Source organism: Oncorhynchus mykiss, chromosome 18, assembly GCF_013265735.2.
Source record: "Oncorhynchus mykiss isolate Arlee chromosome 18, USDA_OmykA_1.1, whole genome shotgun sequence".
Classification (NCBI taxonomy): domain Eukaryota; kingdom Metazoa; phylum Chordata; class Actinopteri; order Salmoniformes; family Salmonidae; genus Oncorhynchus; species Oncorhynchus mykiss.
In genome coordinates, this window is record NC_048582.1 from 38,400,743 (window position 1) to 38,425,074 (window position 24,332).

General features: G+C 46.3%; 1 protein-coding gene across 25 annotated transcripts in view; it reads left to right on the forward strand.

Moving 5' to 3' along the window:
* LOC110496159 (microtubule-actin cross-linking factor 1) overlaps positions 1 to 24,332 on the forward strand; it is a 273,689-nt gene that overhangs the window by 193,100 nt on the left and 56,257 nt on the right. For all 25 annotated transcript variants that reach the window (XM_036952697.1, XM_036952698.1, XM_036952699.1 and 22 more), the window contains 4 exons: positions 429 to 628; positions 856 to 1,366; positions 1,615 to 2,615; positions 3,468 to 3,968. In XM_036952697.1, the coding sequence (XP_036808592.1) occupies positions 429 to 628; positions 856 to 1,366; positions 1,615 to 2,615; positions 3,468 to 3,968 (2,213 nt within the window). The remainder of the gene's footprint in view (positions 1 to 428; positions 629 to 855; positions 1,367 to 1,614; positions 2,616 to 3,467; positions 3,969 to 24,332) is intronic.

Here is a 24,332-nt window from a genome sequence, read left to right on the forward strand (position 1 = left end):
CAAATGCTCTCCATCCAACCTCACTGAGCTCGAGCTGTTTTGCAAGGAGGAATGGGAAAAAATGTCAGTCTCTCGATGTGCAAAACTGATAGAGACATACCCCAAGCGACTTACAGCTGTAATCGCAGCAAAAGGTGGCGCTACAAAGTATTAACTTAAGGGGGCTGAATAATTTTGCACACCCAATTTTTCAGTTTTTGATTTGTTAAAAAAGTTTGAAATATCCAATAAATGTCGTTCTACTTCATGATTGTGTCCCACTTGTTGTTGATTCTTCACAAAAAAATACAGTTTTATATCTTTATGTTTGAAGCCTGAAATGTGGCAAAAGGTCGCAAAGTTCAAGGGGGCCGAATACTTTCGCAAGGCACTGTAAGCAATAGTTGCTATTGTTTTTCACTCCAACGTTCACTTCCTATTTACTTAAGACTCCCGCTGGGCAAAGGCCAATGAGGCGGCGGTACAGAGGCAGGTGGAACTGGAGACCTGTGCTGATAGGCTGGGCAGCTTTGCCACAGCAGCCAGTCAGTTGGGGCCGTGGCTCAAAGAGAAGGAGCTGATGATGAGTGTGCTGGGACCCCTGAGCATCGACCCCAACATGTTGAACACCCAGAATCAACAAGTGCAGGTACATGGAGGATGTTAACTGTGTTGAACACATGCAAAATAATGAATAAGAATGTCACAATAGATTGTTCACAACTTGCCAATCCTGGTCTTGAATCTGCATAAACCAATACCAACCGCATTCTGATGAATTACTGATCAATTGCACTAGCCAAAATCTAGAATTGATTCCTTGTTGATGGATGATGTTCTGACCCCTCTTCTTTCCCTTCCCTTCGTCCTCCACAGTTCATGCTGCGTGAGTTTGACACCCGCCGGCCCCAGTTCGACCAACTCACCCAGGCGGCCGAGGGCATCCTTTCACCGTCTGGTGGCGACTCCTCCCCGCAGGATGCCAAGGACCTAGCGGAGGTCCGGTCCGAGCTGGGCTCCATCTCGCAGCAGTGGGACGACCTCACTCAACGTCTGTCCCGGCGCTCCGGGCACATCGGCCAGGCCCAGGGCACCAGCGAGCGATACCAGGCCCTGCTGAAGAACCTCTCGGTCAACGTGGGGGCGCTAGGGGAGCGGCTGGACGGCCAAGCCTCGCTCAGTGCCCAGCCCGAGGCCCTGAAACGGCGTCTGCAGGAGACAGGCGAGATCCGCTCTGAGCTGGAGCAGAGGAGAGAGGAGCTGGGCGAGGCAGAGAAGCTGTGCGGCGAACTGAGTGCCATTGTGGTTGAACCTTACCTGAGAGACGAGCTGAAGAAGAGGCTGGAGAGCGTGAGTGGCCCGCTGAGGAGTCTGGAGGAGAGGGCTGGTGAGTCATTCTGTCTTATCTATGGTGTTCATCTTAATTCTGTTTGTATGAATCTCTGTTGGCTTCAGTTGTATTTGTATGTGAATGGGAAGGGTATGTTTTGGGGTGGGATTTGGTCTCATTGTGGCTAGTTGTCAAGGTTTTCAATCCAGCGCTCTCACCTCTCTCAGGCTTAGGTTGAATGTTCTTCATCAAAACATCTGTAAATGAATAGCATTAAAATCCTCTGTCCTCTCTCTTTCCCACAGCGGACGGTCTATCCCAGCTCCAAGCCGCTCTCTCCAGCACCCAGCAGTTCCAGCAGATGTTCGAGGAGCTGCGGAGCTGGCTGGACAACCAGAGTGGTCAAAGAGACTCTACCGCCGACTCCCTCCCCTGCCAGCCCGAGGCTATCCGGACCCTGCTTGCCCAGCAAGACGAGCTTCATCGCGGGGTGGCCAGCCAACGTGGCCCCTACGAGCTCATCCAGGCCGAGGGGGCCTCCCTGCTCGCCTCGCTACCCGCCGGCGGTGAAGAACGATCAGCGTTACTGTCCCGGCTTACCGCCCTACGCCAGGACTGGGATGAGCTCAACCAGTGCATCACGGAACGCCAGAACCGGCTGAAATCCGCCCTGACCAAGGCCGAGAGTTATCAGCAGCACCGCGCCGAGCTCACACCCTGGGTGGTGGAGTGCGAGGAGCGGGAGGCTGACATCCAGCTCTCACTAGACCCTGCGGCCCTGGATGAGGCTTTGCAGAAGGCCAGGCAGCTGGGGTTGGATCTAGAGCGCCGTCGCCCCCTCCTGGAGGCTTTAAACATTGCGGCCGACCAACTCCTGGAACACTGCCGCGTCGGAGAGGAAGACGTACGCGACGAAAAAGCCCAACTAAACCGTAGAGTTGACGGGCTGGCAGAAAACCTCCAAAACCGTGTTTCCCAACTGGAAGAGCTAGCGGGTCGACTTAAAGAGTTTGAGGACGGGCGGCAGGCGGTAGAGAGGAGGCTGGAGGCAGCGCGGCATCAGATCGAGGTGCAGGAGGCGCTGGGCCCACAGGCGTGCAGCAACAAGAGCCTGGAGCGGCTGAGGAGCCAGCAGGAGACGCTGCAGTCGCTTCAGCCACAGGTGGCCTACCTGAGGGATCTGGCCCAGGGGCTGGTGCAGGACGCACCCCACACAGCAGGGGGCGGCGGAGGAGGAGAGGGAGGACAGAGGCTGGAGCAGCAGGCCCGAGACACGGACAGAGAGTTTGGAGACGTCAGCGAAAAGGTGAGAAGATGTGTGAGGAATTTGGTATACAGTGTATTTCATGTATAAACAGTATAAATATTTCATAGACACGCCGATGAAAGATGGAGGCCAGCATTCTGTATATGAAACACTAAAATAAAATGGAGGTGTCACAATACTCTTCAACAGCCTTTTCTCTTTTGAAACCATTTGTTTGGTGTTGTTGGATCAATTTTACATATCCTTTACAATTACATTAGTGGACAAATGAGGAAAGGAGACAAGGAAAGAAAGCCATTTATGAGTATTGTAACACAGCCAATCTATTCACCTTGGAGTGTGACTGATACAAAGGAGGAGCCAATTTTAGCAAGGGTCATTGTGTGCGAGGGTGTCAGAGTGTGTGTTGAAAGAGAACAGAACGTCTTTTTTAGCTGACTGAGGAGTTCCAGTGATCTTGTATGGTCATTGTACAGCTCGAATGCTTCAGGCCATTTAATCACCATACTGAAATGTAAACCAACGAGTCAAGAGCATTGTACTGTATATTGATATGTATAGTTACCAAATGTGCCACATATAGTTACTTACAGACTGGTTTCACTTACAAATCAATACGGTATTTCATCAGATGCATGGTAAGGAGATATTACATTTGACCATTATTGATTAGATAATTGTCTCTTAACTCTCTTGCTAATGAGACAAAAAGTGAGTCATCAAAACCGAGATAAAATGCTGACTCATGTATCCTAGTTAATTGTATTTGTCCCTGTATTTATATCATATCGTTACATCAGCAAGGCACCATGCCACTTCCAACTTGCTAACATTATTAACTCTATCTCCCTTCCTTCCCACCTCTCTCTCTCTCTCCCCTCTCCGCTCAAGATTGAAAAGTGCTGTTCCACCCTGGAGTCCCGTCTCCAGGGCGTGGGCGAGGTCCAGTCCTCGGTGCGCGACCTCTTCTCCCACCTGGCTGACCTGGACGACGAGCTAGACTCGCTGAGCCCCGTGGGGCGCGACGCCGACTCGCTTGCCTCGCAGGCAGATGCTGTCCACGCCTTCTTAGCTCGCCTGGCCACGTTGAGGTCGGAGCTCGAAGGTCACGGAGGCGACTGCACCGCCATGCTCCGGCGCGAGGGGTCGTCTCCCGATCTCCTCGCCCTGAGGAGAGAGACGGAGGCCCTGAGCCGCCAGGCTGGGAAGCTGTCCGAAAGGGGCCAGGCCAGAGTGGGACAGATCGAGGTGGCTGCCGAGAAGGTGGCAGAGTTCTACGCCAAGGTGGCGGAGCTGCAAGGGCTGCTGGGACGGGCCGAGGAGGGGCTGAACGCGCAGGGCGTGGTGGGGACAGAGGTGGAGACCATCAAGCAGCAGCTGCATGAGTTCAAGGTAAGAACAAGTTTGATATTTATTGTTGTGAATGTGCAACTACTGTCATGGAAATGGAATGACCCGTCAATGTTCCGTGATGGGTGGGCCGGCGGCCATTTTTACTCTTTACACAGGCCTGGAAGTAATTATCTTTCTATGGCTACCCTGTATCGTCTTGTGCTCTTCAGAGCTTTGTAAGTTGGGTAGAGCCAGCTATGGTAGTACAGCCTCCTAGGTGAGAGCTTGGCATATGTTTTTGGTGCCGGCATCAATGAACAGTCTTCTAAATGTTCATGGGATTCCTCAGAGAATGGAAATCTAAGTTTCTAGCCACAACGCCAGTATTATCTAGCCACAAGCCACCCTTTGGGAAATATTGCATTAACGACTTATTACATATTAGAACCAGTACGGGAATGGGTATTGTGAAGCTATAGTTATTTCTTTGGCAAATATTGTGCATAGAATTCTAACTGACATTTTATGTTATTGCACAGTTGCGCCTCTCTCTGGTGGCCATTTTGTTAGAACCTCTCAGCTAGTGCTTGACTCTGACCTGTAAAAGTATTAGTGTGTCTAATTGAAATAAGCAATTGACTAACACAGATCCTTTTTGAAAGCCTTTAGTTAAGAGTCATTTCTTGGGAGAGTTTTGAGAGGAAAGTATTTGACCTTTCTTGGTAGTTGAACTTTGTGTATTAAGCCTCATCTCCTAGCGCAGGTGCTTTGAGCTCTTGTCTATCTGGGACTACGTCTACAGCATGACGTGTGTGTACTGTGGCATCCTCTCTTCTACAAATCAACACCAGCTTCAACTTTGCTGTCACACTACTTTCCTTCCCTTCATGCTCGTATTAGCACTTGATCAAACAGGATTTTGGTCGGGCGACGCTTCTTTCATAACGCCCTTCCTACTGTGGGCTGTGTGGACGGTGTTGTGATGGAGTGTGTGACCCCTCCCGACTCGAGTCGTTCCGCTGGCTCCGAGCTCTATTTATAGAACCGTTTGGAAGGGAGGGGGGGTGTGTGTCTCCAGTGACTTTATCAAGTCACTGGAGATCACAAGAGGGGGTATGGGGACTAAGGAGGTATGTGTTATAGATGTTACCTTGAGCCTACATGCAAGGAAGGAGGGATATGATCCAGTTGATCATGGCTGGGGGTATGACACGGAGGTCTAGAGCCAGGTAGAGAGGAGAGTTTAGTCACGGCAGCACTGCACAACTTCTGGCGCATTTTATTTATGGGACGCCGTTTGGGTCTTTGCGCGTCAAAACAAGATGCACGTAAAATAACACCTTGACGTGTCATATAAGCTTGTTGACCAATCAGGACTTAATATGACTGCACGTGACATACTACTTTAACACGTTCAGAAATGTTTTATGTAGTTATTACACATTGATTACACTATCGCTCGTATTTCATTTGTCACAACGATTCATCGATACGAATGTAATGACGATGGTAAAGTTGTCTCGCTCACCTGCCCTTCCCCAAGCTCTGGACAGTGCTGGTCATTCAAAAAAAGCTAGCTAGCTGATGGATGCAAACAATGTTCTTCCCCAAAAACATAGCAAAACGACATCGGTTTCAGTAGCTGTAGTTAGCTGGCTAACTATCTAGCTAGGTGTCATCCAAAATACCCCTAATTTATAAGACAGTTTTTTTTATTTGATTGTGGTCGGACCCATCTATGTGAAGCTAGTCACAATAAGGATAAGCCACAATTTCGGCAGATAATTTTAGGAAGAGAGGGTCCAGATTGTCTAGCCCGGCTGATTTGTAGGGGTCCAGATTTTGCAGCTCTTTCAGACATCTGGATTTGGATGAAGGATAAATGGGGAGGCTTGGGCAAGTTGCAGTGAGGGGCTGTTGACAGGGGTAGGGGTAGCCAGGTGGAAAGCATGGCCAGCTGTAGAAAAATGCTTATTGAAATACTCAATTATTGTGGATTTATCAGTGGTGACAGTGTTTCCTAGCCTCAGTGCAGTGGGCAGCTGGGAGGAGGTGCTCTTCACCTCCATGGACTTTACAGTGTCCCAGAACTTTTTGGAGTTAGAGCTACAGGATGTGAATTTCTGCTTGAAAAAGCTAGCCTTTGCTTTCCTAACTTCCTGTATATATTGGTTCCTAACTTTCTTGAAAAGTTGCATGTCGGCCTCCCGGGTGGCGCAGTGGTTAAGGGTGCTGTACTGCAGCGCCAGCTGTGCCATCAGAGTCCCTGGGTTCGCGCCCATGCTCTGTCGTAACCGGCCGCGACCGGGAGGTCCGTGGGGCGACGCACAATTGGCCTAGCATCGCCCGGGTTAGGGAGGGCTTGGTCGGTAGGGGTGTCCAGTGTGGCGGGCTGGGCGCAGTGCACGCTAACCAAGGTGGCCAGGTACACAGTGTTTCCTCCGACACATTGGTGCGGCTGGCTTCCGGGTTGGATGTGCGCTGTGTTAAGAAGCAGTGCGGCTTGGTTGGGTTGTGTATTCGGAGGACGCATGACTTTCAACCTTCGTCTCTCCCGAGCCCGTACGGGAGTTGTAGCGTTGAGACAAGATAGTAGCTACTACAACAACTGGATACCACGAAATTGGGGAGAAAAAGGGGTAAAATTCAATAAAAAAATTAAAAAATAAGAAAAGTTGCATGTCGTGGTGGCTGTTTGCAGTGCGCCACAGGATGTTGTTTTTGTGCTAGTCAAGGGCAGTCAGGTCTGGAGTGAACCAAGGGTTCCTGTTCCTGGTTTAAAAAATGTTGAATGGGGCATGCTTATTTATTATTTAAAGAATAACCAGGCATCCTCTACTGACGGAATGAGGTCAATATCCTTCCAGGATACCCGGACCAGGTCGATTAGAAAGGCCTGCTCGCTGAAGTGTTTTAGGGAGCGTTTGACAGTGATGAGGGGTGGTCGTTTGACCGCGTACCCATTACGCACGCAGGCAATGAGGCAGTGATCGCTGAGATCCTGGTTGAAGACAGCAGAGTATTTGGAAGGCAGGTTGGTCAGGATGATATTAGGGTGCCCGTATTTACAGATTTGGTGTTGTACCTGGTAGGTTCATTGATCATTTGTGTGAGATTGAGAGCATCAAGCTTAGATTGTAGGAAGGCCGGGGTGTTAAGCATGTCCCAGTTTAGGTCACCTAACAGCACGAGCTCTGAAGATAGATGGGGGGCAATCAATTCACATATGGTGTCCAGGGCACAGCTAGGGGCAGAGGGTGGTCTATAGCAAGTGGCAACGGTAAGAGACTTGTTTCTGGAGACTTGTATTTTTAAAAGTAGAAGCTCAAATTGTTTGGGCACAGACCTGGATAGTAGGACAGAACTCTGCATATTGTCTCTAGAAATAGCATTTAAACCAGGTGCTGTCACTGTGTGTGTGGGGGATGGAACAAAATTGTTAACTAAGGCGTATTGAGCAGTGCTAGAGGCTCTACAGTGAAATAAAGCAGTAGTTACTAACCAAAACAGCAATGGGCAAAATAGGTATCGTGACCAAAGAGTTTGTCCGATGGGCCTCTTTAAACTAACAGTCCGATGTTCTCTAGATAGCTAGCGGGTAGTGGTGGCGCTTGTCCTGTACGTGCAAATTTAGCACACAACACATTCTATAATATAATTGTATTATTTGACGTGTATATTTTTTCCTAATTTTATTTATATTTAACCTTTATTTAACTCGGCAAGTCCAGTTCAGAACAAATTCTTATTTACAATGACGGCCAACCAAAAGGCCTCCTGCGGGAACGGGGGCTGGGATTAAAAATATAGGACAAAACACACATCACGACATTAAACAAGAAAGACACCGCAACACTACCTAAAGAGAGACTTAAGACAACAACATAGCTTGGCAGCAACACATGAAAACACAGCATGGTAGCAACACAACATGACAACAACATGGTAGCAGAACAAAACATGATACAAACAATATTGGGCACAGCACAAAGGGCAAGAAGGTAGAGAAAACAAAACATCACACGAAGCAGCCACAACTGTCAGTAAGAGTGTCCATGATTGAGTGTTTTAATGAAGAGATGTGGAGATTAAACGGTCCAGTTTGAGTGGGGTTTTTTTTGTAGCTCGTTCCAGTCGCTAGCTGCAGCGAACTGATCCAGGGATGTGTGTGCTTTGTGGACCTAATGTGCAGAACGTATGCTGAGTCAATCCTGTCTAAAAAGTTGTTATAAGGTTCCATCAACCCCCCTCCCGACCCCCTAGCACGCCGGCGCCAGCCCTTGGAACGCGTTAGAGCCTGTCACCACCGTGATGGACGCCGGGCTAAATTTGATACCAAAGTGAATCACACACCACACGTTTATTTATTTCAAGCTATCGTCTTCACTGTCTAGGGGAGATACTAGGCTAGTTAACCCAGCCAACAATAATTAGCCTACTCCCTCCCCTCAATAGGAATCTACTGTAGAACATTCCATAGGAATTTGCTGTGTCTTGCTGAATAGGAGAACAGCGACAGGGCCTCTCCATTGTATCACTACTTTCCATTGGTTTCCATTCATTGTGAAATGTTAAATGAGATGTCATGAGTACTGTACAACACAGACAGTTCATTCTGGCTGAGGCCATTACTTTGAATTCTATGTTTTTTTCCCCCCTGAGCTTTATGTTACATCCTCTGCACTAGAAGTACTGGTAAACGAGTAAGTTTGCATCCCCCGCCTTCCTGTTTATTGACTAGTTTACAGTAGCTCCCTAAACTGGGGACATTTTTACGTAGATTGTGTTAATGATTGGTTATGTTGTCATATCATAAATCAATTGATAATTATATATATGTTACAATGTAAGATGAGCCTTATTTGTATCTGATTGGAGGTGTGTTGCTGGACTTACTGGACAGTGGTTTCTGATTTGGTTCAGCTGGTGTCTTAGTGTGAGAGGATACAAGACAGGTTTTTTTTTCTTCTCTCTTTGAGTTTGCTTTCTCTTTCTTCCTCTCTGTCCTGTCTCTTATTCTGTACTCTTGATTTATCGACGCTTAATATTGTGGTTGGCCACGACAACTCTCTCTCGCTCTCTCCCCCTCCCTTTCTTTCCCCCTTCTTAATGAGAGAAAGCCGGATGGATGTGTGGCAGAAGACGAGCAGAACAGAGGAGATAAAGAGGTAGAGGGGGAAAGAGGAGAAAGAGCTGTGAGTCGCTGAGGGAGAAGGAGACAGATAAGAGAAGGGAGACGGCTTAATGGAATGTGCATGAGTGAGAGTGTAGTGGAGTCACAAGCTGGGGTGGGGGGGGGGGTTAAAGAGAGAGAGCAAGAAAGTGGGGGTGGGTGAGAGGTAGAAAAAGAGAGAGGGGCAGATGGGGACGAGCAAGACTTCCCTTTGCGTAAGATCCTCTTTCGTTCACTCAGGGAGCCCACTTGCCCCATCCCCCCCTCCCTCTTCTCCTTCCCTCCCTCTCTCTCTCAACCCCTCCCTCCTTCCTTCCCTCTCCCCCTCTATGTGCCCTCTCTCCTCTGGGCTGTAATGGATTCCGCCCAGGTCATTTCAAGCCTAAACATGCCTGTCTGCCCTGGAAGCAGACTAGCCTGACTGCCCCACCATCCCATCCCCCCACCAGAACCCAGTTTAGAATTTTTTTTATTTTTTTTAAACAATCCACAGAGATGATGTCATAATGCTTGAGATTTGTGTGTGTAAAAAGGGGGGGGGGGGGGGGGTGTATTGTCAGATTAGCGAAATTGTATTGTTGAGCAATTGAACACTGATCTCATTGAGGCCATGAAGTGAGGGAGGAAGGGATGAGAGAAGGAGTTAGGAGAAGGAGGATAGGGAGATGTTTTAAATGGCCTGTGACATTACCAGTCTCTCTCCGTGTTCGGGCAAGTCAGTTTGTTTATCAAGTATGTTTTTATAGACCGCCATACTATCTGCAGACGTGCTCTTATGTGATCAGCAGAATTCACGTGTGTATTTAGGGATGCTTTGTGTGCCAACGAGGTGTGTGTGTGTGAGAGGGAGGGGGTGTGTGGTGGGTGGGGAGACAGCTGAGATTCTGGATACGCCCCCGAAAAGACTGGAATTAGAAACATCCTCTGACACACACACACTCTCTCCAGGGTGTGGCTCTACTGTATGTCCCCTAGCTCCAGAGCAGCTGACATAGTCTATGGGTTGGGACAGGGACGAGTTGAGGGGTGTTGTGAAGCTTTTAAGTCTCCTGCTACAAATGGGAATTCCTGTGTAGGACTGATAAGGGGGACAGGGATGACGGGTGAGGAAAGCATTCCCTTAAATGCTGTCCTCACCCCTGCTTCCTCCCTTTCCCACTCTCCCGTTTGCGTAGGCCCGTGTCCTGGGTTCAAATACTATTTAAAATCGTCAAATACTTTAGAACGTTTGCTTTAGCCTGCCTGGAGTGCCAAGTGGGCAGGGTTTGGGACTATCCTATTGGTTGAGTGCAACAGGAAAGCTCATTCCAGCCCAGCTAAAGTATTTGAAATGATTTTGAAGTAGTATTTGAACCCAGGCGTGATGGAGACGTCCCTCCCATATGAATAGTATTTGAACCCAGGCGTGATGGAGACGTCCCTCCCATATGAATAGTATTTGAACCCAGGCGTGATGGAGACGTCCCTCCCATATGAATAGTATTTGAACCCAGGCGTGATGGAGACGTCCCTCCCATATGAATAGTATTTGAACCCAGGCGTGATGGAGACGTCCCTCCCATATGAATAGTATTTGAACCCAGGCGTGACGGAGACGTCCCTCCCATATGAATAGTATTTGAACCCAGGCGTGACGGAGACGTCCCTCCCATATGAATAGTATTTGAACCCAGGCGTGACGGAGACGTCCCTCCCATATGAATAGTATTTGAACCCAGGCGTGACGGAGACGTCCCTCCCATATGAATAGTATTTGAACCCAGGCGTGACGGAGACGTCCCTCCCATATGAATAGTATTTGAACCCAGGCGTGACGGAGACGTCCCTCCCATATGAATAGTATTTGAACCCAGGCGTGACGGAGACGTCCCTCCCATATGAATAGTATTTGAACCCAGGCGTGACGGAGACGTCCCTCCCATATGAATAGTATTTGAACCCAGGCGTGACGGAGACGTCCCTCCCATATGAATAGTATTTGAACCCAGGCGTGACGGAGACGTCCCATCCATATGAATAGTATTTGAACCCAGGCGTGACGGAGACGTCCCTCCCATATGAATAGTATTTGAACCCAGGCGTGACGGAGACGTCCCTCCCATATGAATAGTATTTGAACCCAGGCGTGATGGAGACGTCCCTCCCATATGAATAGTATTTGAACCCAGGCGTGATGGAGACGTCCCTCCCATATGAATAGTATTTGAACCCAGGCGTGATGGAGACGTCCCTCCTATATGGTCTGTGAGTCAGATCTCTCCCTCCAACCAAGTCCTCAGAGACAGTAAGGGACATTGGGGTAGTCTTGCTGATTAGGGATTACGGGGTAGCTGATGTAGCTCGTGTGCACGCTTCAGGTAGGAGTGGCCCATAGGCACTGATCTCGGATCAGCTTACAAATCCCTCAAGTCTTGTTACTCACCCATCACTTAATCATTAGCGGGGGAAACCCTATTGTGAAGCTCTCTTTTTACTAAAGATTATTTGATGGATGGTTTACATTGAAAGCGACATAGCCTACTGGTAATATGATGTCGTGTTGATTAGGTGTTCCAGTATATCTTCCCTGTGACTTACATAGTTACTATACTCATTTATCATCTTCAAAGACCTGGCCCAATTGTGTGGGTCTACACTTTCGGTTTATTTATTTAGCTCATTTTGTTCCTGAGCTCTTTGGTCCATTTTCGTCTTTGTTTATTTTCTGTTTTTGGGGGTTGATTGGATCAGGCTAACCCAATTTTCACTAATCATACTAATCATAATCATAGGGTCAAATGGACCCTTACTGTACCCTACTGACTGTCCCGATTTGACAACACACTGTGTGTGTGTGTGTGTGTGTGTTTGTTGATTCTTCCTCTCTCTCCCTGCTCTCAGGATCCTATATCGTCTCAGCTGTTATGAATTAGACGGGCATGCCACAGCTTATCTTCCCTCTCCCCTTATCGGGCACCATCCTCTGTTACCAGACCAACCATAACAGATACACTGCTTCTTTACATAAACTACACGACTAAGAATAATGTCAAATGAAGAAGCCCAATAATACACTTAGAAGAAGAGAAAAGGGGTGTGTTTTGTGTGCCTGTCTATTTTATTTTTTTACAGAAACTGGGACAAAGCAGGAATGTGACCTCTATTTGGCCAGGATTAGGATATGGAAAAAACCTTTTCATTCACATATGGGCTCCATTATCCATTCCAGACCCTGCCTAATAATGCGTAACACTGTTGTTTAAAAAAAAAATATATAATCTAAAGAACAATATGTTAGTCTTTCAGGTATGAAGGTGTGAGTTCTTTGTTTTTCGGGAAGCGTTTGTGCCCACTGGCCACACATGACTGCAGCTAAAGAATCTGTAACACCTGCAAGTATTGTACCACCAGTGTGAATTTGATTGACAAGCCTGTTATTCACCAAATGTACTGTACTCGGGCAGGATGGTTGAAGTTGCCGGATGGGTTGCCATGCGTCTCTTTGTGTCTGCGGGGGGGAGAGACTGAGAGAACAATAGCCTCATTGAGCAGCTCAGGTAAAACTCTCCTAGTCAATAATAAAACTGCTGCTCAGACAGAGGAGGAGAGCACTTCCTCGCTGCCTGGATACGAGTGGGAGAAAGGTAGAGGGGAAATGGGGGAGGGAGAAAAATATGAAGTCATGGCGAGAAATGACATGAAATGACTTGTTTAAAAACCTGAAATATGGATGGATGAGACATGGATTGAGTTCTGTTGAGAGAAAGGAAAGGGGGGAAGTAGAGGTGGACAAACAAAAGAAGAGGGCACACGTTTAATTTCTACAGGAGTACTCTTGTGAGCAAACCCTCCACAGCAAAGTCAATACTGTCAGTATCCCGTGCCTATGCTCCCGCGTATATCATCAAACCGCTCTACTGACTTTGCGGAGACAGTCACAGGCCGACATTATTATATAAAGTCTAGAGACCTACAGCTTGACCTTTTGGCTGAGGGTTAAGCATGAATGGATTCCACTGCTTTGAGTCCCCAATGTGATTAACTCGCCGGGGGATTTTGGGGCTTGCTCCCCTCCCTCTTCCTGTCTGAGTCAGAACTGTGACTCCTTAACCAGGCGTGACAGGCCAAATGAACGGGGGATGAATGACAATTTAGAGAAGAGGAGTGGGGGATGGACATAGACTGCAAGAGGGATCAAGGATGGAATGCTAAAATGATCAAATCCGACACACTCAAAATGGAGATGGCAGAGAGGGCATTTAAATAAAAAAAATAGCATTGATATATCTTTCCTGTGCATCCCTTGGTTTTCTTTCTATCCCTGACTCATTTATCTTCTCTGACTTTTCATCTCTCCTGGTAGCTGAGAGGCTGAGCAGAGGGGCGCAGCAATGACAGCTGCACCACAAATGACAGAGTGAGTGAGAGGTGGAGAGAGAGAGAGGAGGGGGGGGGAGAGAGTCAAAAAGAAAGAGTAGAGTATTTAGCGTGTTTGACATGCAGGCCACGGGCGGATCACAGCAACAGTTAGACGGGAGAGATGGGGGAGGGGAGGGGAGGGGGGGGCAGAGAGAGCAGGCATGCGTTGAGTTCACATCGGCTGCTGTCTCCGCCAGAGTTCTTTAAACAAACAGAGCAACTGAAAAAGGGAAGGGAGGATAAGAGAGAAGAACGAGTAGAGGAGGAGGAACTGAACCACAACTGGCACTATATCAGGGATACAAGGACACAGTATAAGGAGGAAAACAAACTTGGTTAAAATCAATGATTTGTCTAGACACTAGATGACTAACGGGGTGTTGTGTTGAAGCCACCGTGCCACCATCTTGGCACCCCACCCCACCGTTGTAAAAAATATTTTGGAGGCTATGGAAATGCATTTTTTTTTCACGTTTACATTTATTCTATTACAGACGCCTTAATGCATACTTAAACATTATATATTGTGAGCTAAACATAAAATATATATACAGATATTTTCCGTAAAGTATAAGTTTTTCAGATGAACTAATGTTACTGTCCTCACAACAACAAAAATACTTAAAGGAAAAATCCACCCAAAATCACTCATTCCTATAATTTACAGTGTTACATAACACTATGTGAGAACAATATTTTGTGAACAAATGTTTAATTTTTTCGTTGTAATAAGATTGGTGGCAACGTGAAAATCGCTGTGAAAACTGTTGCAGCTCAAGTCGATTACAAAATCCGCAATGCTCTCTCTATATCACCATGTGAATTAGCTAGTTTTTTTATTCATATTTTTTTAGGGGTTGATCAGCTTTAATATTGCAGATTGTAGCTTCAACCAATGTAATTGTCTGCATATTTTCCAATACCATATATACATACATACATACATACATACATACATACATACATACATACATACATACATACATACAGTGGGGCAAAAAAGTATTTAGTCAGCCACCAATTGTGCAAGTTCTCCCACTTAAAAAGATGAGAGGCCTGTAATTTTCATCATAGGTACACTTCAACTATGACAGACAAAATGAGAATAAAAATCCAGAAAATCACATTGTAGGATTTTTTATGAATTTATTTGCAAATGATGGTGGAAAATAAGTATTTGGTCAATAACAAAAGTTTATCTCAATACTTTGTTATATACCCTTTGTTGGCAATGACAGAGGTCAAACGTTTTCTGTAAGTCTTCACAAGGTTTTCACACTGTTGCTGGTATTTTTGCCCATTCCTCCATGTTGATCTCCTCTAGAGCAGTGATGTTTTGGGGTTGTTGCTGGGCAACACGGACTTTCAACTCCCTCCAAAGATTTTCTATGGGGTTGAGATCTGGAGACTGGCTAGGCCACTCCAGGACCTTGAAATGCTTCTTACGAAGCCACTCCTTCGTTGCCCGGGCGGTGTGTTTGGGATCATTGTCATGCTGAAAGACCCAGCCACGTTTCATCTTCAATGCCCTTGCTGATACATGGCCCCATTCATTCTTTCCTTTACACGGTTCAGTCGTCCTGGTCCCTTTGCAGAAAAACAGCCCCAAAGCATGATGTTTCCACCCCCATGCTTCACAGTAGGCATGGTGTTCTTTGGATGCAACTCCGAATTCTTTGTCCTCCAAACACGACGAGTTGAGTTTTTACCAAAAAGTTATATTTTGGTTTCATCTGACCATATGACATTCTCCCAATCTTCTTCTGGATCATCCAAATGCTCTCTAGCAAACTTCAGACGGGCCTGGACATGTACTGGCTTAAGCAGGAGGACACGTCTGGCACTGAAGGATTTGAGTCCCTAGCGGCGTAGTGTGTTACTGGTAGGCTTTGTTACTTTGGTCCCAGCTCTCTGCAGGTCATTCACTAGGTCCCCCCGTGTGGTTCTCTGATTTTTGCTCACCATTCTTGTGATCATTTTGACCCCACGGGGTGAGATCTTGCGTGGAGCCCCAGATCAAGGGAGATTATCGGTGGTCTTGTATGTCTTCCATTTCCTAATAATTGCTCCCACAGTTGATTTCTTCAAAACAAGCTGCTTACCTATTGCAGATTCAGTCTTCCTAGCCTGGTGCAGGTCTACAATTTTGTTTCTGGTATCCTTTGACAGCTCTTTGGTCTTGGCCATAGTGGAGTGTGACTGTTTGAGGTTGTGGACAGGTGTCTTTTATACTGATAACAAGTTCAAACAGGTGCCATTAATACAGGTAACGAGTGGAGGACAGAGGAGCCTCTTAAAGAAGAAGTTACAGGTCTGTGAGAGCCAGAAATCTTGCTTGTTTGTAGGTGACAAATACTTATTTTCCACCATAATTTGCAAATAAATTCATTAAAAATCCTACAATGTGATTTTCTGGATTTTTTTCTTATTTTGTCTGTCATAGTTGAAGTGTACCTATGATGGAAATTACAGGCCTCATCTTTTTAAGTGGGTGAACTTGCACAATTGGTGGCTGACTAAATACTTTTTTGCCCCACTGTACGTACATACATACATACACACACACACACACACACACACACACACCCCGTATCAGTCAAAAGTTGGGACACCTACTCATTTAAGTGTTTTTATTTATTTTTATTATTTTCCACATTGTAGAATAATAATGAAGACAAAGTATGAAATAACACATGTGGAATCATGTAGTAACCAAAAAAGCATAAAACAAATTAAAATAGATTTTAGATTCTTCAAAGTAGCCACCCTTTGCCTAGGTGACAGCTTTGCACACTCTTGGCATTTTCTCAACCAGCTTCACCTGAAATGCTTTTCCAACAGACTCTTCCACATATGCTGAGCACTTGTTGGCTGCTTTTCCTCCACTCTGTGGTCCAACTCATCCTAAACCATCTCAATTGGATTGAGTTTGGGTGATTGTGGAGGCCAGGACATGTGATGCAGCACTCCATCACTCTCCTTTTGGTTAAATAGCCTTTACACATCCGGTTGAAAAACAAATGATACTCCCACTAAGTGTAAACCAGATGGGATGCAGTAGCCTAGTGGTTAGAGCTTTGGACTTGTAACCGAAAGGTTGCAAGATTGAATCCCCGAGCTGACAAGGTAAAAAGCTGTCGTTCTGCCCCTGAACAAGGCAGTTAATCCACTGTTCCTAGGCCGTCATTGAAAATAAGAATTTGTTCTTAACTGACTTGCCTAGCTAAATTAAGGTAAAATTAAAAAATGTAAAAATGCAGAATGCTGTGGTAGCCATGCTGTGGTTAAGTGTGCTTTGAATTCTAAATAAATCACTGATAGTGTCACCAGCAAAGCACCCCCACACCACCTCCTCCATGCTTCACGGTGGGAACCACACATGGGAAGACCATCTGTTCAGCTGCTCTGCCTCTCACAAAGACATGGCTGTTGAAACAAAAAATCTCAAATTTGGCCTCAACAGACCACAGGCAAGTCTCTTCTTATTATTGGTGTCCTTTAGTGTAGTGGTTTCTTTGCAGTACTTCGACCACGAAGGCAGTCTCCCCTGAACAGTTGATGTTGAGATGCGTCTGTTATTGAACTTAATTTCTGAGGCTATTCAACTCTAATGAATTTATCCTCTGCAGCAGAGGTAACTCTAGGTCTTCCTTCCCTGTGATGGTCCTCATGTGAGCCAGTTATATCGTAGCACTTGATGGTTTTTGTGACTGCACTTGAAGAAACTATCAAAGTAATTGAAATTTCCCAGATTGACTGACCTTCATCTATTAAAATGATGATGGACTGTCATTTCTATTTGCCTATTTGAGCTGTCCTGGCCATAATATGGACTTGGCCCTTCTGTATGCCACCCCTACCTTGTCACAACACAACTGATTGGCCCAAACGCATTAAGAAATTCCACAAATTCACTTTTAACAAGGCACACCTGTTAATTGAAACACATTCCAGATGACCATCTCATGAAGCTGGTTGAGAGAATGCCAAGAGTGTGCAAAGCTGGCATCAAGGCAAAGAGTGGCTACTTTGAAGAATCTGCAATATATTTTGATTTGTTGAACACTTTTTTGGTTACTACATGATTCCATTCGTGTTATTTCATAGTTTTGATGTCTTCACTATTATTCTACAATGTTAAAAATAAATAAAAACCCTTGATTGAGTAGGCGTGTCCAAATATACGGTATATACATAAATACAGTGCATTTCAAAGTATTAACGTAACATTTTGTTACGTTACAGGCTTATTCTAAAATGGATTAAATCAAAACATCCTCATCAATCTACACACAATGACAAAGCAAAAACAGGTTTTTAGATTTTTTTGATCAAATATAAAAATTACAAACTGATCACATTTACATAAGAATTCATACCCTTTACTCAGTACTTTATTGAAGCAGGTTTGGAAGATATTATAGCTTTGCGTAGTCTTGATTATAACACTACAAGCTTGGCACACCTGTATTTGGGGAGTTTCTCCTCTTCTCTGCATAACCTCTCATGCTCTGTCAGGTTGGATGGGGAGCGTTGCTGCACAGCTATTTTCAGGTCTCTCCAGAGATGTTCGATCGGGTTCAAGTCCGGGCTCTGGCAGGGCCACTCAACTACATCCAGAGACTTGTCTCGAAGCCTGTCCTGTATTGTCTTTGCTGTGTGCTTGTTGTCCTGTTGGAAGGTGGAACTTTGCCCCAGTTTGAGTTCCTGAGCGCTCTGGAGCAGTTTTCATCAATGATCTCTCTGTACTTTGCTCCGTTCATCTTTCCCTCGATCCTGATTAGTCTCCCAGTCCCTGCAACTGAAAAACATCCTCACAGCATGGTGTTTCCACCATGCTTCACCGTAGGGATAGTGCCAGGTTTCCTCCAGGCGTGACGCTTGGCATTCAGGCCAAAGAGTTCAATCTTGGGTTCATCAGACCAGAGAATCTTGTTTCTAATGGTCTGAGAGTCCTTTAGGTGCCTTTTGGCAAACTCCAAGCGGGCTGTCGTGTCCCTTTTATTTTGGAGTGGCTTCCATCTGGCCACACTACCATGAAGGCCTGATTGGTGGAGTGTTGCAGAGATGGTTGTCCTTCTGGAAGGTTTTCCCATCTCCACAGAGGAACCCTGGAGCTCTGTCAGAGTGACCATCGGGTTCTTGGTCACCTCCTTGACCAAGGCCCTTCTCCCCCTATTGTTCAGTTTGGCCAGGCGGACAGCTCTAGGAAGAGTCTTGGTGGTTCCATACTTCTTCCATTTAAGAATGATGGAGGCCAATGTGTCCTTGGGGACCTTCAATGCTGAGGAATTGTTTTGGTACCCTTCCCCAGATCTGTGCCTCGACACAATCCTGTCTCGGAGCTCTACGGACAATTCCTTTGACCTCATGGCTTGGTTTTTGCTCTGACATTTACTGTCAACTGTGGGACCTTAGACAGGTTGGGTGCCTTTCCAAGTCATGTCCAATCAATTGAATTTACCCCAGGTGGACTCCGTCAAGTTGTAGAAACATCTCAATGATGATCAATAGAAACAGGATGTACCTGAGCTCAATTCTGAGTCTCATAGGAAAGGGTCTGAATACTTATGTAAATAAGGTAATTCAGTTTATTTGCAATACATTTGCAAACATTTTTTAAATTTTTTAAAACTGTTTTCACTTTGTCTTTGAGGTATCATGTGTAGATTGATGAGGATTTTATTTGTTAAATTTTAGAATTAGGCTGTAAAATAACAAAGTGGAAAAAGTCAAGCAGTCTGAATACTTTCTGAATGCACTGTACGTACTATATACATTTAACAAACACAATGTACTTTACATTGGTTTGTTTTTAATCCCTTCCTTCAGCTCCACTCAACCCCTCCCATCGATCTCTGAACGCCATCCAGTTTGATTTCTGTTTGCCGTGTATATTTAACTCTGCTGTTTCACAAAAGTTCTCAACCCATATACATTTTACGGACACCGCTAATGTCAAATATACTATCTTGTTGTTTTTAGTCCCACCTTTCAGCTCCACTCAACGCCTCCCATCTACCTCTTAACCTCATCAGTTTTCTTCTATTTGCCATATATTTTTCCGCTGTGATGTTTCACTACAGTTCTGAACCTTTTCTGTTTTTACAGTTTCTACAGATTGTAAATGAAACATCTTTTGCTGAGAATATTATTCTACTATTGATCGATTTGACTTTGACTTTTCAACTAAGCCAGCAGTGCTATAGGCAGAGTTGGCTCCAGGAAAATGTCGTAGTTCTTCAGCCATTCCTGGATCTGCGATTGAAAAACAAACTACGTATGGACAGTACCAAAACAAATGATCTAATGATTCAGTCTCTTCACAGTAAAATCTGCAGAGCTGGGATGGTTGTATCCCCCCATATATATAACATTCTATTGGTTGCAAGAATTTTGTATAATGATTTTAAATTGAAAAGGTTTTTGTTTTGCTTATCAGTTCCTAAACCATGTGCCATGGAATCGGTACATCACAAATCTCTTCCCAACTATTTTGCAATCTATATGACACAGCTGTCCATTTTTTGGTCCTTCAATGAAACTGGTATACATTTTTATTTATCACAATTTTATTTAACCAATTTTTTTGAAGTTAGCTGAAAAATTGGCTTAACAAACTGCACTATCGATTTACCAGTCTACAATCTCACCATGTTCAACCTGCAGATCGATGCTGTCTGACATTCACAACGGCACCAGGCAATTCACCCTGGACTGAAGAGGCAGACAAATGGGAGAAATGTCTGAAACCCTTTTGTTAAATTACACATTTCTGGAGGTTGGAATATCGCAGAAATATGATGGCTCATTCGAGAGAAGACAACCTCTCGCGTTATGACATCAGCCAGTATTGACATCTGACATGCAAGATAGACGTTTTTGGCGATCTAAAAAATCGTGTTCCTATTAACTTCCAGAAGTAGTGAGAGCGGCATTATTGCAGTGCTACATCATACCGGTTGAATTTCTGCCTGCTCGAGCAGCAAAAGGTCAGATGGACATGAAACGACCCAGGGAGTCGATAAGAACATCACTCAACAATGCACAAAACAATATAACATTCAAAACCGGTGAATCTTTACTTCAAATACATGTAATTTTGTCCTTGAAACATTTGAATTTAAATACTCTAGAAGTCTGTTCATTCCTATGGAGGACTGCTCCTCCTGGGGAGTGCCAATATGGCCGACCGGTGGCTTCAAAGCCTCTCAATGGCCAATGTAAAGCATCAGCAATCCGGGGTTTATATACATCATTGGTATAAAATACTCCACTTTTGTCTGGTGCCAGGGATTGCTCTCATGCTGGATTCCCCCGACTGTGTCTCCATTGATTTATTTTGTTGTTGTTGTGTGGCATCCTGAGGCCCCCTTTTCTGTAACCCCTTCACTCTCTCTCTCACACACACACACACACTCTTCTCCTGGCTGGATTGGGTCACACTGGAGCGTAACCCAAACCATATTGTTTTACACTGTCGCCCACTACGCTGGAGAATAGTAACCGGCTACCTGGAAAGCTGGTGGAAAAAAAGAGGAACGAGGGGGAGAAGAGGATAGATCGAGGTTCTACTTCCTTGTATGCGTATCGGCTGTTTGTTTTGGGAAAATTTGAAAAGCCGTTATTGATAAGCCTCTTTTTTTTCATGTTTTGCTAGCAGTTCCCCCACCCTCCTTCTCTCCTCCGTCCATCCCTCCCACTTTCTTTCTCTTTCACTGTTTCTCTGTATCATTTCATTCTCTGCGGACATTGTTTTTGTGCTCTGAGGGGGCAGGGATTTGCCCAGGAGATTCTGTTCTGGATTACAAAGCAGTGATGAATGCTGCAGTCTCACACTGCTCACGTCTCTCTCGAGCTTGTGGCTGGCTGTGAACACTGAGCAATAGTACTAGCCTGCCTAGCAACAAACCCCCTCACCTGCGTTAGTCTTTTAATTTCATCCTCAAGCCAATTTATCCATTCACTTTGAAAGATGTTGTGTCCGAGTTCTTAGCGTGGGATAATCTTTTCCCGTTATTCCAAGATTGTTTTTAAAAAAGAGCAAAATCCTCCCTGTCCACCACTCTGTCTCTCCTCCCCCTCTCTTTTTGGCTCCACGCCCCCCTCCCTCCTCCCTTCCTATCTGTAGCTCACTCCCCCACCCCTCTCACAGGGGGTTTTTCGGGAGAGGAAACCAGCATGATTGGAGCACTTCCTGTGTTTTAATACCAGAGCAGGAAACAGAACAAACGGAGCTGGATTCAAACAAAAACAGTGAGAAAGGGAGAGCGAGAGAGCAAGAAACGAACAAGTGAGTGCGCGAGAGAGACAGAGTGGGCGAGCAAGGGAGAGAGGAAAAGTGGGGAGATTTTTTTTAGCAGCTGCAAACCATTTGTCTGAGCGACAGAAAGAAGGCAAGGGAGCCTGCATGCAGAAAACAGAGGGAAACAGAGGAAGACTGGGATTGCGTGGCTCCTTGTTGTTTCTCTCGTCTAAGGAGCCTCTGACAGAGAGCGAAGCGGAGAGAAAGAAGGAAAGCGTGTGTCAGGGGATTGTCTGGGAGAGGGAGAACGCCTGCAGAGTCAGAGGCAGCGCTCAGGCTGGGGCTCGGACTGTCTGGGTCTCTGCTCTCTGGATACAGTGCCACGATACACAGCAGCTCGGCTGGACGGGGCTCACCCCACCCACCCACCCTCTCCCCCTAAGAGAACCCTCTCACCCCCTCCCGGATTCAGCCTTCAACTCTGGATTCACTGTCTCTTCTTCCCTGGAGCTGTGGATGAGCAGCGTGATGGAAGGAGGGAGATGATAGACAGGCGTCTAGTCTACGCTAGGAAAAGGCTCTGGATCTCTTTGTTCTGTTTTTTTAATTGCAAGACTGACTTTTGCGGCGTGGCAGGTGACGGGATTGACTTTTTCTCGCTAATGATGAGGATAATGATGACGTCAACACGGGGGATGACGGCGCACTCCAGGCAGAGAGCGGGGCACGGCCTCCAGACCCACTCAACTCATGCTTTGTGATGGGAATGAAAGAGAATGGGAGAAAGTATAGACTGTCTGCAAGGACACTCACAGGGACCAAAGCAGGCTATGAGTGACTGCTCGGTTACTTTGTCTGAGATTTTGTTTTGCTGCGATTTGTTTTTGATTCCCTCTAAAGACTGAAGGATATACTATTTTCTCAATTGTTTTGATTCCCTCTAAAGACTGAAGGAAAAACTATTTTTGGCTCAACAACAAACCCTGGACTACGACAGAAAAAGAGCAACATTTTTCACCCTGCACAACCTCTTTTCATATCAGGGAGTAGTGGATTTCTCACCAATTTTAAAGGAAACTTTAGACACTTCTTTGGCTGCTTCTCACTGAGACAGTTGCTCAACCCTTCTCTGCTGCTTATCCTGTTGTGGCAGAGCGAGGGAGAATAGAAAGGGAAGGAAGTAGTGTACCAGCAAGGGGAGATTGGGAAATGATTCAGGAGTGGAGTTGAAAGACTGTGTGAGTGAGGGGGATTTGACATATTAAAAAAACGGAACAAAAGGATGTTATATCCTCGGCACTCACCTCGTTCTGGACTTTGGATGCCTACGAGACAGCCCCTGCCTTCTTCCTGACCACCTTCCAGACGAGCAGTGCTGCCTCATGCTGCTGGAGGGGAGGAGAGGAGCGTCTGCCGGCAGGTTACTCTCTCACGGATGTTCCCCTGCATTTCAGATAGTGCTGGGATATGCCGTTGCACTTCTATTGAAGTGACATGGTAGCATTCGGACCTATGGACTTGTCCTGTGGATTGCAAACTTTATTTTGTTTTGTGATTTTGGGTCATTTTAGTCATTAAAGCGGATTCATGTTTGGGATTGTGCTTTGGACCGGGAACGGTTGACAAAACGGAAATATTTTCATCCCACCTATCGAGGTGTTTTTCCCCATTTGTTTTCTGTGGAATACTTATTGGCCCCATCCCCAAGGGGGCCAGCCTGCCCCTATAAAGGACCACTGCAGGGTGTCAGGGGGATATCGCCCCAGGGGCAGCTGAGGGATGGGGAAGCCCCTGAGCCGGCCGGACTGCCTGAGGAAAAACCCCCGATGCCTGGGGAAGGGGGACGAGGATGAGGCCTACATCGAGGACTGCTATGTCCCCCAGCGCTCCATCTACGACACCATGCGTATCAATGAGCAGATTGACCAGGGCTCCAAGCTCAGCCAGCCCTCGCGCAGCACCCTGGGCTCGGGTGGCGGCGGAGAGGGTAGCACCCTCTCCAGCAACGGCACCATCGGGGCTGACTTAGGGAGCGTCTTTGTGTCAAGGGGACACACTGATGCCGGAGTTAAAAGACTGGACGAAAGGGTGATCTTTGACGCCCTCAAACTAACCGGCGATCCCCAGAGCATGTTGCCACCTGGAAGTGGCGGTGGTTCTGGTTTACCCATCGCGGCCTCGTCCTCTGCCTCCTGTGGGGCAGCTGCAGTAAAAAGGCGCCACCAGGTCGGCGATAAGAAAGACAACCCCAATCGTCGCTCCTGGAAGGCATTTATGCCCCCCTGTTACCCTGAGTTTGCAGAGAGGCTTGAGTTTACTCCTGGGGAAAGTGCTGAGAAGCGTCTGTCTGGTCCTGGGATTCCACTTTCTCTACTGCTGCCACCAACCCCAACCTCCACAACCCCCTTACCTCCTTACTCACCTTCCACTGTGTCGTCCGTGGTTCTTCACACACCTCCTGTCTCTTCCTCCCCTTCGTTGACGCCGACAGTGAGTCCCATTATCCCCCTCCAACAGCACCCTGTTAGCAAGCAAAAACAACTTCACCCCCTGCTCCAAAAACAACACAAGCAAACACATGCGCTACCCTCCCCTTCAAAAGAACAGC